Genomic DNA, 12,077 nt, shown 5'->3' on the forward strand with positions numbered 1-12,077 from the left:
AATTGCCTGGAAGGAGGTGATCATTTTCTGTTAAATTTATATATGAAAGTGATCCCCAACTCTCAAGTCTAAATTGTTTTCTTTTTATTTGTTTCTTTATTTCACCTAATTTTTAAGGCTGTTTAATAAATAACCGCCTTTTTTTTTTAAATAATTAACACCGGCTGCAGGGCTCCCATATTGCCATTTTTGTTTTTCTTTTCTCCAAGAGTTTTTTTTTTTCTTTTCTTTGCTTTTAATTCGAATAAATGGTTTATATTTTGCTTCAGCATCCTTGGAATGAACTTATTTGGGTGCAAATTCTGTGGTCAGCAACGGATAGTGACCCCACAGACATATTCATACGTTCATCACAACTGTAGTCGAAAGAATTTTGATTCGTTACTCTGGTCAATACTAACTGTCTTTCAGGTATTGTATCACAAACCCTGCATGACGATAGCGTTGTCTAGTTGTGCGTTAACACATCACTAATTTAATTGCTCTTTTTATTGCCTACAGCTAGTGTTGCTGCTGCTCCTGATACCATTATTACTAACTAGTAATAATAATAATAGTCACCCTAACTAGTACTGCATGCCAAGTAGAATAGCTGTGTAGAAAGCAGCATGCAGCTAGTTTTGTCGTAGAAGTCGATGAGATTCAACGATTGAGCATCGTTTCAATTTGTTTTCTGTTTTCTTCAAATGCTGCTGTTTTGCTTCTAGAAAAAATTTTTTGGATTCACCATTTTTTTGCCTTCGATTTTAGAACCGCTGAAAAAAAAGAGTCCACAACTGTCGAAAAAAACTGCTGTGCAAGTTCTCTCGAATCACGATATATGAATTCTTCAATTTTAGGAAAATGAACGCCTTTATTCCTCCAAATATCTCTTTCTCTAAATCTAACCACATTTTATTAATCTCACTAACAGAACATGTGTCTTGGTATTGCCCCCAAAAATTGAGAAACTAAAAATCTCAACCTTCAGAAATAAATCATCAAAATGAATCGGCATGATTCTATTTACCCTCATTTGCTAATTATCCGCACATAGAATGTTATCTTCAAATGCGATCATTTAATTAGAAATTTGATTTAATTTAATTAGAAAACAATAAAATAGTTAATTGCTGAGATGTCATTTTGCAAAGCAATATGCAAATGAGTTAATCATACAATGTAGATCTAAAACAGATTTTGAAAATATTATAAAACTATTGCTATTTCATTGTGAATATGAATTTGGTTTTCAATCTCGCAGTTATATCGGTTGCTTTCAAAAACTTGTTGGTGACAAGATCGTAGGTTCAATGTCGATAACAAGAGCAACAAGTCTCAGTAGTTGCATACAAAGTCAGGGAAGCTTTGACTCAAAACGCAAAGAAACGGCAGTTGCAAATGTGTAGAAGAAGCGTTGTTATCGTCATTGCATGGACTTGCAGTCTTGCAATTGATATATTCTTGTTTGTCACATACACGAGCAAAACAACCAGAGTATGACGGATCCTAATGCTTACTCCTCCTGATTTATCTCTATAATTCTATTTACTAGATTGTGACCCTGATACCACTGGATGCTTGACCTATTTTTTATGGGTGACTTTATGAAGAACTGAAGTTCCAAAGCGCCTGGTTTCATGACTATCAAGTTGCCATCACCCCTACTATGAGATGATTAGATTTTAAGGGCTTGCACTTATTGTCAACATTCTTACACAAGCAGATACACCCACTCACTGGTTTTTACCATTTTTCCTTTAGAGATAGAAAATCGTTGACGTGAGATTTGCAATTAACTCCAAGCAATCTATAAGAATGAAATCACTTTATTTTTTCGGAACTTTTTAGGCTGATAATTTCTATTGTTTCAATTATTTGGAGTATTGTTCTCAGCTTGGATGTTATTTTTACGACATTTTGTCAGATGTAACTTTCTTCAAGTGTGTCTTGTCAAACTCAAGAATCTGTGCAAAATTTTTTAACTGGATTCTTTATTTAATCCACGCGATAGGTTGACCAGGTAGACGTCTGAATCACTCATTGCGCAATGGATAAAGTGTTGAGTATAATTACTCTATGGTCCATATTTTCTTGCATTCCCATAAAGGTAGAGTTAGACACAAGGTCAGTTTTTAATGTGCAGAAAACTCAGATCCACAAAACTGAGCACTTTGGATCAGGAAAAAAAATATAAATTGTCTCAGTCTAGAAGCATTTCTCCTTCAAAGGACAGAAAAGAAGTTCAAAGTCAATTTCCTTAAGCACGAATGTACAATCTTCAATACAGGTGATGCTAAGAATGTAATTTAAAATCACAGTTAAGAACAGTTTATCACCATGAATTAAATAAAGAGTTCAGTTTGAAATTCTGTACAGGTATCTGAATTCAATAAAATGTACTTGAAAAATTTGGATGTTACATCAGCTGAAACGTTGTGAGAATCACATCTAAGACGAGGAGAGTAGTTTGAATAATCCAAAACTTCAAATGAAACTAATTTCATTAGCTGTAAATAGATCCTTCTGTTTCAAGGGATTTTTTTCACCTGAATCTCTTGATCCCATCAGCAAAATTGTTGACGTGTTCTCGCCTTTGTCTTACGGAATTATCAAACCCTAACCCAAATTTGATCTTTGTTTTGATTTCCCAGCTTGCAGCGGCCATTTTTTTTTTGTCGGCCAGCCTATTTCACCAAGAGAATGACCACTACTTCCTCACCTTGTGTACGCCCTCTTTGACCATCCAATATGTTGTCATCTACTGGTTCCGTGAAAATTACATTTACCGATGCTTCTAAAATTCTTTTCTGTAGTCTGTCATTTGTGTCACTTTATTTATCTCCCCCGCATGCAGTGTTTTGGGCATGTGCTTCTTTGGCGGCAAGTTTTGTGAACCTCGTCAGCAGGACGGCGACTCCTCCAATTGCCATTCCACTACCGCAACCGTCAGCACAACCATTCAAACATCGTCGCAAAATTGGACAAGTGTTTGGTATCCTAGGTGCCATTGTGCTAGAGCTAATTTTGATTCACTTCTATGGGCATTCGTTACAACTTTTCAGGTAACATCTTACTTTTGTGACGAAACGTTATTTCGTTTTCATTCTTCAATTCCAATGCCTTCATTTACATTTGTTTATTATTATTTTATTATTATTATTATTATTATTATTATTATTATTATTATTATTATTATTATTGTTATTATTATTATTATTATTATTATTGTTATTATTATTATTATTATTATTATTATTATTATTATTATTGTTGTTGTCATTATTATTATTATTATTATTATTATTATTATTGTTATTATTATTATTATTGTTATTATTATTATTATTATTATTATTATTTTATTATTATTATTATTATTATTATTGTTGTTGTTATTGTTGTCATTATTATTATTATTATTATTATTATTGTTGTCATTATTATTATTATTATTATTATTGTTATTATTATTATTATTATTATTATTATTATTATTATTATTATTGTTATTATTATTATTATTATTGTTATTATTATTATTGTTGTTGTTGTTGTCATTATTATTATCATTATTATTATTGTTGTTGCCATTATTATTATTATTATTATTATTGTCATTATTATTATTATTATTATTATTATTATCATTATTATTATTGTTGTTGCCATTATTATTATTATTATCATTATTATTATTATTATTGTTGTTGTTGTTGTTGTCATTTTTATTTTTATTATTATTATTATTATTATTATTATTATTATTATTATTATTATTATTATTATTATTATTGGTACTCACAAGGAGTTCTCACACAGGTCATCATCAGAGATTATTCACTGACAACAACCGATGATGTTCCCTGGAGTCAGGTTGACAAGTCTCTCCAGATTTCAAGTACTTTCTATCTCTTTTGATAATCTTTGCAAATGAATTTGCACCATCCGAACAGCTGCTTGCCATTGATTTCTTGTTGGCAATGACCATTGATTTTAACTAAAATTTATGTCGCAATAACACCCCCCTCCCCCAAGGTCCCAGTCCCTTCAGTGGAGGCCTGGTTAGTCCTCTCTCTTTCTCCTTGGTCTTTTCATCCTCCTCAACTATTTGGTGTAGTGCCAGCCGATGTTGCCACTACACGACAAATTTGGGAGGGGAAACATTATTATCAACTGAGAATATGAAAAAGTGACATGAAAATCAAAGAACTAAGAGCGAATCTGTCAAAGACAAAAGTGATGGTCAAGAACTACAACAGCTGAAAGAGTTTGGTCAATATTTATGTCCAGGAAAGGAATGGAATCCAATGTAGTTTTAAAATAATGATTTACATTCTTGTTAATGAAGCAAAAAAGATAGAAACAAAAGAGTCAAGAAAGGTAAAGGTCATGACCTTTGAACAGTGAATAAAAATCTAAAAGCAATGAAATTAGAACTTTTTTTTGAGTTGAAGCGATAAATAAGTGCAGAACTTAATCAACAAATGGAAAAAGTTAGAGCAAGAATTTAGGTTGGGTTCACAGATGAATAAAAGAAAATGAAAAGTTATTAAGCAAAATGAAACTCTAGTTAAAAAAACAAAACAAAAGGAATATGAATCACGGCATAATTTTTAAAAAATGCGAAAGTTGGCAAGTCATTGGCGAGGTAAACAGCGTTAACGTTAATGATTTGGTGTGGAATCGCTACACAAATCTATAAAAAAAAATAACACACACTCAAACAGAGTGATTATTTTGTTTGCCAGATTCAAGGAACATTTTCATGAAATAATTGGCTCTGAATTAAAGGAAAAAAATAAGCAATCACCTTGACCCAATTGCAGTGAAAGCACTTGATAGGACTTTGCTCAAAGTTGTCAAAAACTTCAAGTACCTTGGAGCATAGTCAGAGTGCACTGAAAAAGATTTGGAAGTAAGAAAAGCACTGGCCTGGAGTGCATGTCACCACAAGTTGAGGAAAATATGGCCATCCACTCTTTCACACAGTAGAAACAGTCCTTCTCTATGGTGTTGAGGCATGAACTCTTACAAATGCACTGAAGAAGAGACTGGATGGCTGTTACACATGGAAGTTCAGGATAGCCCTCAATACACCATGGAGGATCCACGCAACAAACCAACAGCTTTATGGTGACCTACCACCAGTATCACTGAACAAACAGCAGAAAAGGATGGGAATAATCGGTCACTGTATGAGACACAACGAAGAAGAAGCAAGCAAGCTAGTTCTCTGGACACCCAAACCATGGTAGAAGAAGAATGACCTACATCGATAACCAGCTACAGGACACAGGATTGGAAAGTGTTTGGGACCTGCAGACAGTCATGCGAGATCGAGAGAACTGGAGAAGTCGTGTAGATTCGGTGGTGAAGCATCCTAGAAGACGATGGAGATGAAGAGATAAAAACACAAAAATATACCCAACCTGTCCGCAAATGTACAAACTGAAACTTTGAAAAAAAGAGTACATTTTTGTCACAATGCTGTGACACTGTCATTGGTGATCTGATTCTGTTCCCACATTCTCCAGGTGACCGAGTATCACAACACACCATGCATGGATTCACAAAATGTTTGGAGCCAGGCAACAACTATAAGCTGAAAAGGCAGATATGCTCACATAATTGCAAACGTTGAGGTATTATACAACAAACCTTTTTTTTATTCAATCTTCACCCCAAACATGGCAAGTGCCACTTTGAAGTAGGGGGCTACTATCGGGGACAATTTTCGGGGGTATTATGAAGGGAGATGAGTAGAAAGATGTTTGTTCACATTACACTTGAACTTCTGCATATCAGTACAGTTGGCAAAGCAGTATCCTGGAAGGGAGTTTCAAAGACTTGCAGTTCTGGGGAAGAAACTCTTGGAGTAAAAGGCTTTCTTACACCTAGGGATCTCTACTGTAGGGGTGGGACTTAGTTGCTTGTCGGGTTTGTCAGGGGTAGTCACATCGAGGAGGTACAAGTGCTTGCAGTTCGTCAGAGCAGCCACCATTAAAGTATTTGTAGAACAGGCAGAGGAATGCAAAATTTCGTCGATGGGACAGAGGCTGAAGCTTAGATGACAGTTCAGGACCTATCAGGTTGGCGACTCTCTTTTGAACCCTGTCCAGGAGTGAGAGATAAACAGCAGATGCACCAGCCCAAATGTGACAACAATACTCCATACATGGGCGAATGGTGGCCTTACAGGATACTTTCAGGCGTAAGTAATTTTCTGGCATGGTAGAGAGAGCCCACCTTTTTTGCAGCAGCCTTGGCAATGCTCTCAATGTATATATTCCAGTTCATGTTTCCTGTAAATATTAGGCCGAGGAGTTTAAAGGAAGTACTTTCATGCAGTGTATTCTTAGCCATTGCTATTGGTGGTAGAAAAGGTTTCTTGTAGTTATTGAAGGAAACAAGCTTAGTCTTGGCAGCATTGAATGTGACCATCCATTTTTGTCCCCATTCCACTACATATTGGAGTTCATCCTCTAGTGATTCTGCCATTTCCTTAGACATGTGTTCATTTGTTTTCCCCTCATGCTTGTTATAGAGAGTGATGTCATCGGTAAACATGCCCATCTCCAAAACAATTTTATCAGGGAAGTCATTTATGAATATCAGGAACAATAAAGGTCCAAGGATAGACCCCTGAGGTACTTCCACATTTATATCATATTGTTTTGATGTATGACCTTCGAGGACAACTTGGATTTTTCTCTTACTTAAGAAGGATTTAATTACATTGTGTATTCTTCCAGTGATACCATATGATCTAATTTTCTTTAAAAGACCATCGTGCCATACCCTGTCAAAACCCTTAGATATATCAAGGGCTACCGCTCTACCCTCCCCTGTTTTGTCTAGTGAACGGTATCTACATTCAGAGACTACAGTTAAGATATCTTCTGTTGAATGGGCTTGCCTGAATCCATATTGTTTGTTGGTCAGGAGTTTAGTAGTTGTTAGGTGTTGGACTAGGGCTTGGTTAAGTAAAAATATTTTAGCGAAAAGTGGGAGAAGGCTAATGGGGCGATAATTTAGTGGGTCAGTTCTTTCACCAGAGTTCTTGAAGATTGGTACCACAGAAGCAGTTTTCCAGTAGTCGGGAAAGCAAGATTCGCTAAGGCATTTATTGTATAGTTTGGAGAGAACTGAAGCACAGAGCATTTTTTTTATTAGCACAGCCTGGATGAGATCTGGTCCACATGCTTTTGAGGTGTCTAGGTTTTTTATGATACCATGTACCTGAGAAGGGGTGATTTTCAAATCGTCTAGTGTGGCGTCTGTCCGCAAAGGAAAGTCAGGGAGGGAGTGGTGTGCCGGGTCCAGTGTGGAGTTTGAGGCAAACCGACTAGCAAGCAGATTTGCCTTGTCAGTTGCCATGCAAGCAACCGCATGATTGTTTGATAGTGGGGGAATCGTTGACTGCCCATTATTTACTACACTGTTGTAGATTTTCCAAAAATCACGGGTTCCTAATTTCTGTGCTTCAATGCGTTTCCTGGTGGTTTCAGTGTAATCTGTCTTTGTCGCTATTACTCTCTTACAGTTATTTCTGGCTTCTATATACTTCTGTCTGTTTGAAGTGGACTTATGTCGGTTGAATTTGCAGAATGCATGCTGCCTTTGAGCAATAGCAGCTGCACAAGCAGAGGTAAACCATTGAGGAGAGTGGGTTTGCTATAGAATTTCTGTATGGGAACATGTGCTTCAATTGCAGTTTTTAACCATTCAATGGTCTCATTTGTACACTGTTCAGCTGGGAGAGAAAAGATATTTTACCATGGGGCATCCCTGATGAGTTCCCTGATGGCTTCCCAATCAGCCTTTTTGTAATACCTCATTGTTTTGAGTAGTGGGTCTTCAGTTTTAGGGCGAGAATTTAGGGTGATTTCTACCATTATCACAGCGTGATCAGCATTTCCAAGTGGGCTGTGTGCATTTGTTGTACAATCATCAGGAACTGTTGTCAGAAATAGATCTAGAAGTGAGACATGTTGGTCTTGCGTGTCAGGAATGTAACCATCTGAGATAGGGAATGGGATATAGTGAAGCTATGTGTTATGCTACCAGCTAAGTCTGTGTAATTAGAGAATCCAAGCCAGTTACTGTGGTGGACATTGAAGTCACCAAATACATGTACTTCAGCACTAATATCGAGGGAGAGTGCTATATCTATGCTGTCAGAGACTTTGTTAATTAGGGTACAATCCTGGCTTGAGAGAGAGAGAGAGCGGTAGATAAAATACAAGTAGATAAAATATTGTGTTGCATATTTAGTCTAAAGCACATAAAGGCCTGGTTGTCTGTTTCTAGTTTTCTTTCTCTAGTCAGGGGGAATGTCGAATTTCTTTTGTTATCTTGGGGATATGTTGCGTACGGAAGGTGATTGCACAGTTCTGACACCATGAGCTATCTTACATAACAACACATAAGTGAAAATGGTGCCGACCTGCGTTTTATATCGGCATTCAGTCGACTGCTAATGACACATTAAGTTGTCAGAAACTATGATTTTGTACCTATCCTTCCGCTTCATTATAGCAAAGAATTATCGGGCAAAACACATTGCCCAAGGAAATAGCTATACTTAGAGAGAGAAGGTCAGAAAAAAATCGACAGATCAGATACAGAAATATGTGATAAAATATCTATAAAAAAGACTACAAGTGACAAACTTAATCTAAATTTCATTCACAGTCACATTTAATTAAAAACAAACAAATGCAGATTCCGAGAAATAAACATTCCCTCACAACAAGGATAATCATGACTTTGCAACACAACGACAATAAAATGTTTCCTCTGATCGCAGCACAAACTGCTGCTCTCAACTACGTCCATGCACGCATTATATAAAGGCTTGTGTCATCAGCTGTCACCAGCAGTTGGTGACAGATGTTGTTCAAACAACTCACATGGATTACTCTCCCTTTTCTAACAACAGCAGCAGCTAGCACGAGCGTCTTTTCTCTTCTTTCTCTGACAGCAGCAGCAACAGCTAACACGAAAGTCTTCAACCTTTCTTTCTCAAACAGCGGCAATAGCAACTAACACAAGCGTCTTCACCCTTTCTTTCTCTGACAGCAACAGCAATAACTAACATGAATGTCTTCACCCTTTCCTTCTCATAACAGTTGAAGCCGTTCACTCAATGTTGGCAACAAAACATCTTAATGATTAGAGCTTGTTGTTTCTTCTTCTCGGAAACTTCTTATGAACAAGAACACATTTCATCCATTGCGTTTCTTCAATAAATGTTTAATTTAATATTTTGTCTGTCTTTCTTGCTACCATCGTTAATTTTGTTATTGTGACGGTCGTTATCAGGTATTGCGATACAATACCTGATAACACGAAATATCACAACTGGTGCCAGAAGTTTACAACAAACAACTGGTATCAAAAGTCACAAATATAACACCTTGACGAAAATATAACAATGGTCCCATGACAACAGAACAAATACTACACTAAGAACCCCTCAAAAGGAAGAAATAATACCTGGACGGATGCTATCATGACAACAGATGAAAAATGTGTAAAACCAAAAAATATCAAAATCTTTCAGTCATTATTAAATAGTGTTCAACTTTTAAAAACGATTTAAAAGAAACAAAAAGATTTTGATGTTTGGAGGATTTTTCATCGTGTATCACTTTTCCTTTTTTGTTTAATTGTCATCCGACAATTTTCAGCAACTCTGACTCTTAAAACGGTGAAGTTTCACTGACTCTTCAACTTCACGGCCTTGATTAGCCTGAATATCAGTTAAGAAGGATAAGAAATATGCTTAAAATTCATTTGTTATAAAACAACAATTTATGCGCCCATCCACACATCAAAATATTGATAGAAAATTTTTGTAACATGTATTTTTCATGTTAATTAATATTATATATATATATATATATATATATATATATATATATATATATATATATATATATATATATATATATGAAATAAAATGGAGGTGGAAGGACCTGAATACTCAACGTTTCGCCCGATTTATGCGGGCTTCTTCAAGAGGGATGGTCATTGACGAGAGAGTCGGGGGATTGCAGCTATATATAATGATGGGGGAGAGCAACGTGTTTTCCTTATGTAAATTAGATGTCATATATGCATATATATATATATACATTTTATGAGAGAAAATAAATTAGAGTAAACTAGTGTGGTGGATTACGTCTAAAAGTTAAAATATCGTAGAGATTAAAAAAAATTGCGTCTGGAAATATAGCGGTGATAGATTAAGTAAATAAAATGATACGAGATTACGAAGGAAGCTTTTTTTTTCAGACACAATTTTTTATATATATGTATACATGACATCTAATTTACATAAGGAAAACACGTTGATCTCCCACATCATTATATATAGCCCCAATCCTCCGCCTCTGTCGTCAATGACCATCCCTCTTGAAGAAGCCCGCATAAATCGGGCGAAACGTTGAGTATTCAGGTCCTTCCATCTCCATTTTATTTCATATCGTCGGATTTAATCCAGCTCAACAATCATATATATATATATATATATATATATATATATATATATATATATATATATATATATATATATATATATTACATGTATTTTATGTATGTATTTTATATTTTAATACATTTGATTTTTATATTTATATATGTTTATATGTACTTATTTCAATTTTTATGTGTTGATATTTATGTTGTTATATTTATATATAAATAAATTACGTTCGACTGCATGAATGTCCAAATAAAACTTCAAAACTAGAATATTAGACCAAAAATATGAATACATTTTTATAGCAAGGAATTGCTATAAAAATATCTATAAACTTTATAGACGCAAAGACTTTTGCAAATAAACAAAAATTGCAAATAAACAAAAATACTATAATGAAAAAATTACAGATAAACAAAAATACTATCATGAAAAACTTAAAATAAACAAAAATACCATAATGGAAAAATTACAAAAAAACAAAAAACTATAATAAAAAAATTACAAATGAACAAAAAACTATAATGAAAAAATTACAAATGAACAAAAAACTATAATAAAAACATTACAAATGAAAAAAAAAACTATAATGAAAAAAATACAAATGAACAAAAAACTATCATGAAAAAATTACAAATAAACAAAAAACTATAATGAAAAACTTACAAAAAAAACAAAAAACTATAATAAAACAATTACAAAGAAACAAAAAACTATAATAAAAAAATTACAAATGAACAAAAAACTATAATGAAAAAAGTACAAATAAACAAAAAACTATAATGAAAAAATTACAAATAAACAAAAAACTATAATGAAAAAATTACAAATAAACAAAAAACTATAATGAAAAAATAACAAATAAACAAAAAATTATGAAAAAATAACAAATGAACAAAAAACTATAATGAAAAAATAACAAATAAACAAAAAACTATAATGAAAAAATTACAAACGAACAAAAAATTATAATGAAAAAATAACAAATAAACAAAAAACTATAATGAAAAAAGTACAAATAAAAAAAACTATAATGAAAAAATTACAAATAAACAAAAAACTATAATGAAAAAATTACAAATGAACAAAAAACTATAATGAAAAAATTACCAATAAACAAAAATACTATAATGAAAAAATTACAAATAAACAAAAACTACAATGAAAAAATTACAAATAAACAGAAACCTATTATGAAAATATTACAAATGAACAAAAAACTAAAATGAAAAAATTACAAATAAACAAAAAACTATAATGAAAAAATTACAAATAAACAAAAAAAATATAATAAAAAATTACAAATAAACAAAAATCTATAATGAAAAAATTACAAATGGACAAAAAACTATAATGAAAAAATTACAAATAAACAAAAAAACTATAATAAAAACATTACAAATAAACAAAAAACACTATACTGTAAAAATTACAAATGATCAAAAAACTATAATGAAACAATTACAAATATACAAAAAACTATAATGAAAAAATTACAAATAAACAAAAACTGTGATAAAAAAATTACAAATAAACAAATACTATAATGAAAAAATTACAAATAAACAACAAATATAATGAAAAAATTACAAATAAACAAAAAACACAA

General features: G+C 33.0%; 1 protein-coding gene across 1 annotated transcript in view; it reads left to right on the forward strand.

Moving 5' to 3' along the window:
• Positions 1 to 12,077, forward strand: part of LOC145265415 (voltage-dependent T-type calcium channel subunit alpha-1G-like) — a 759,315-nt gene that overhangs the window by 443,071 nt on the left and 304,167 nt on the right. Inside the window, exon 12 of the mRNA XM_080121247.1 lies at positions 270 to 411. Within this exon, the coding sequence (XP_079977373.1) occupies positions 270 to 411 (142 nt within the window). The remainder of the gene's footprint in view (positions 1 to 269; positions 412 to 12,077) is intronic.

Source organism: Euprymna scolopes, chromosome 40 (genome assembly GCF_053919585.1).
Source record: "Euprymna scolopes isolate OS-2025 chromosome 40, ASM5391958v1, whole genome shotgun sequence".
In the NCBI taxonomy this organism is placed as follows: Eukaryota; Metazoa; Mollusca; class Cephalopoda; order Sepiida; family Sepiolidae; genus Euprymna; species Euprymna scolopes.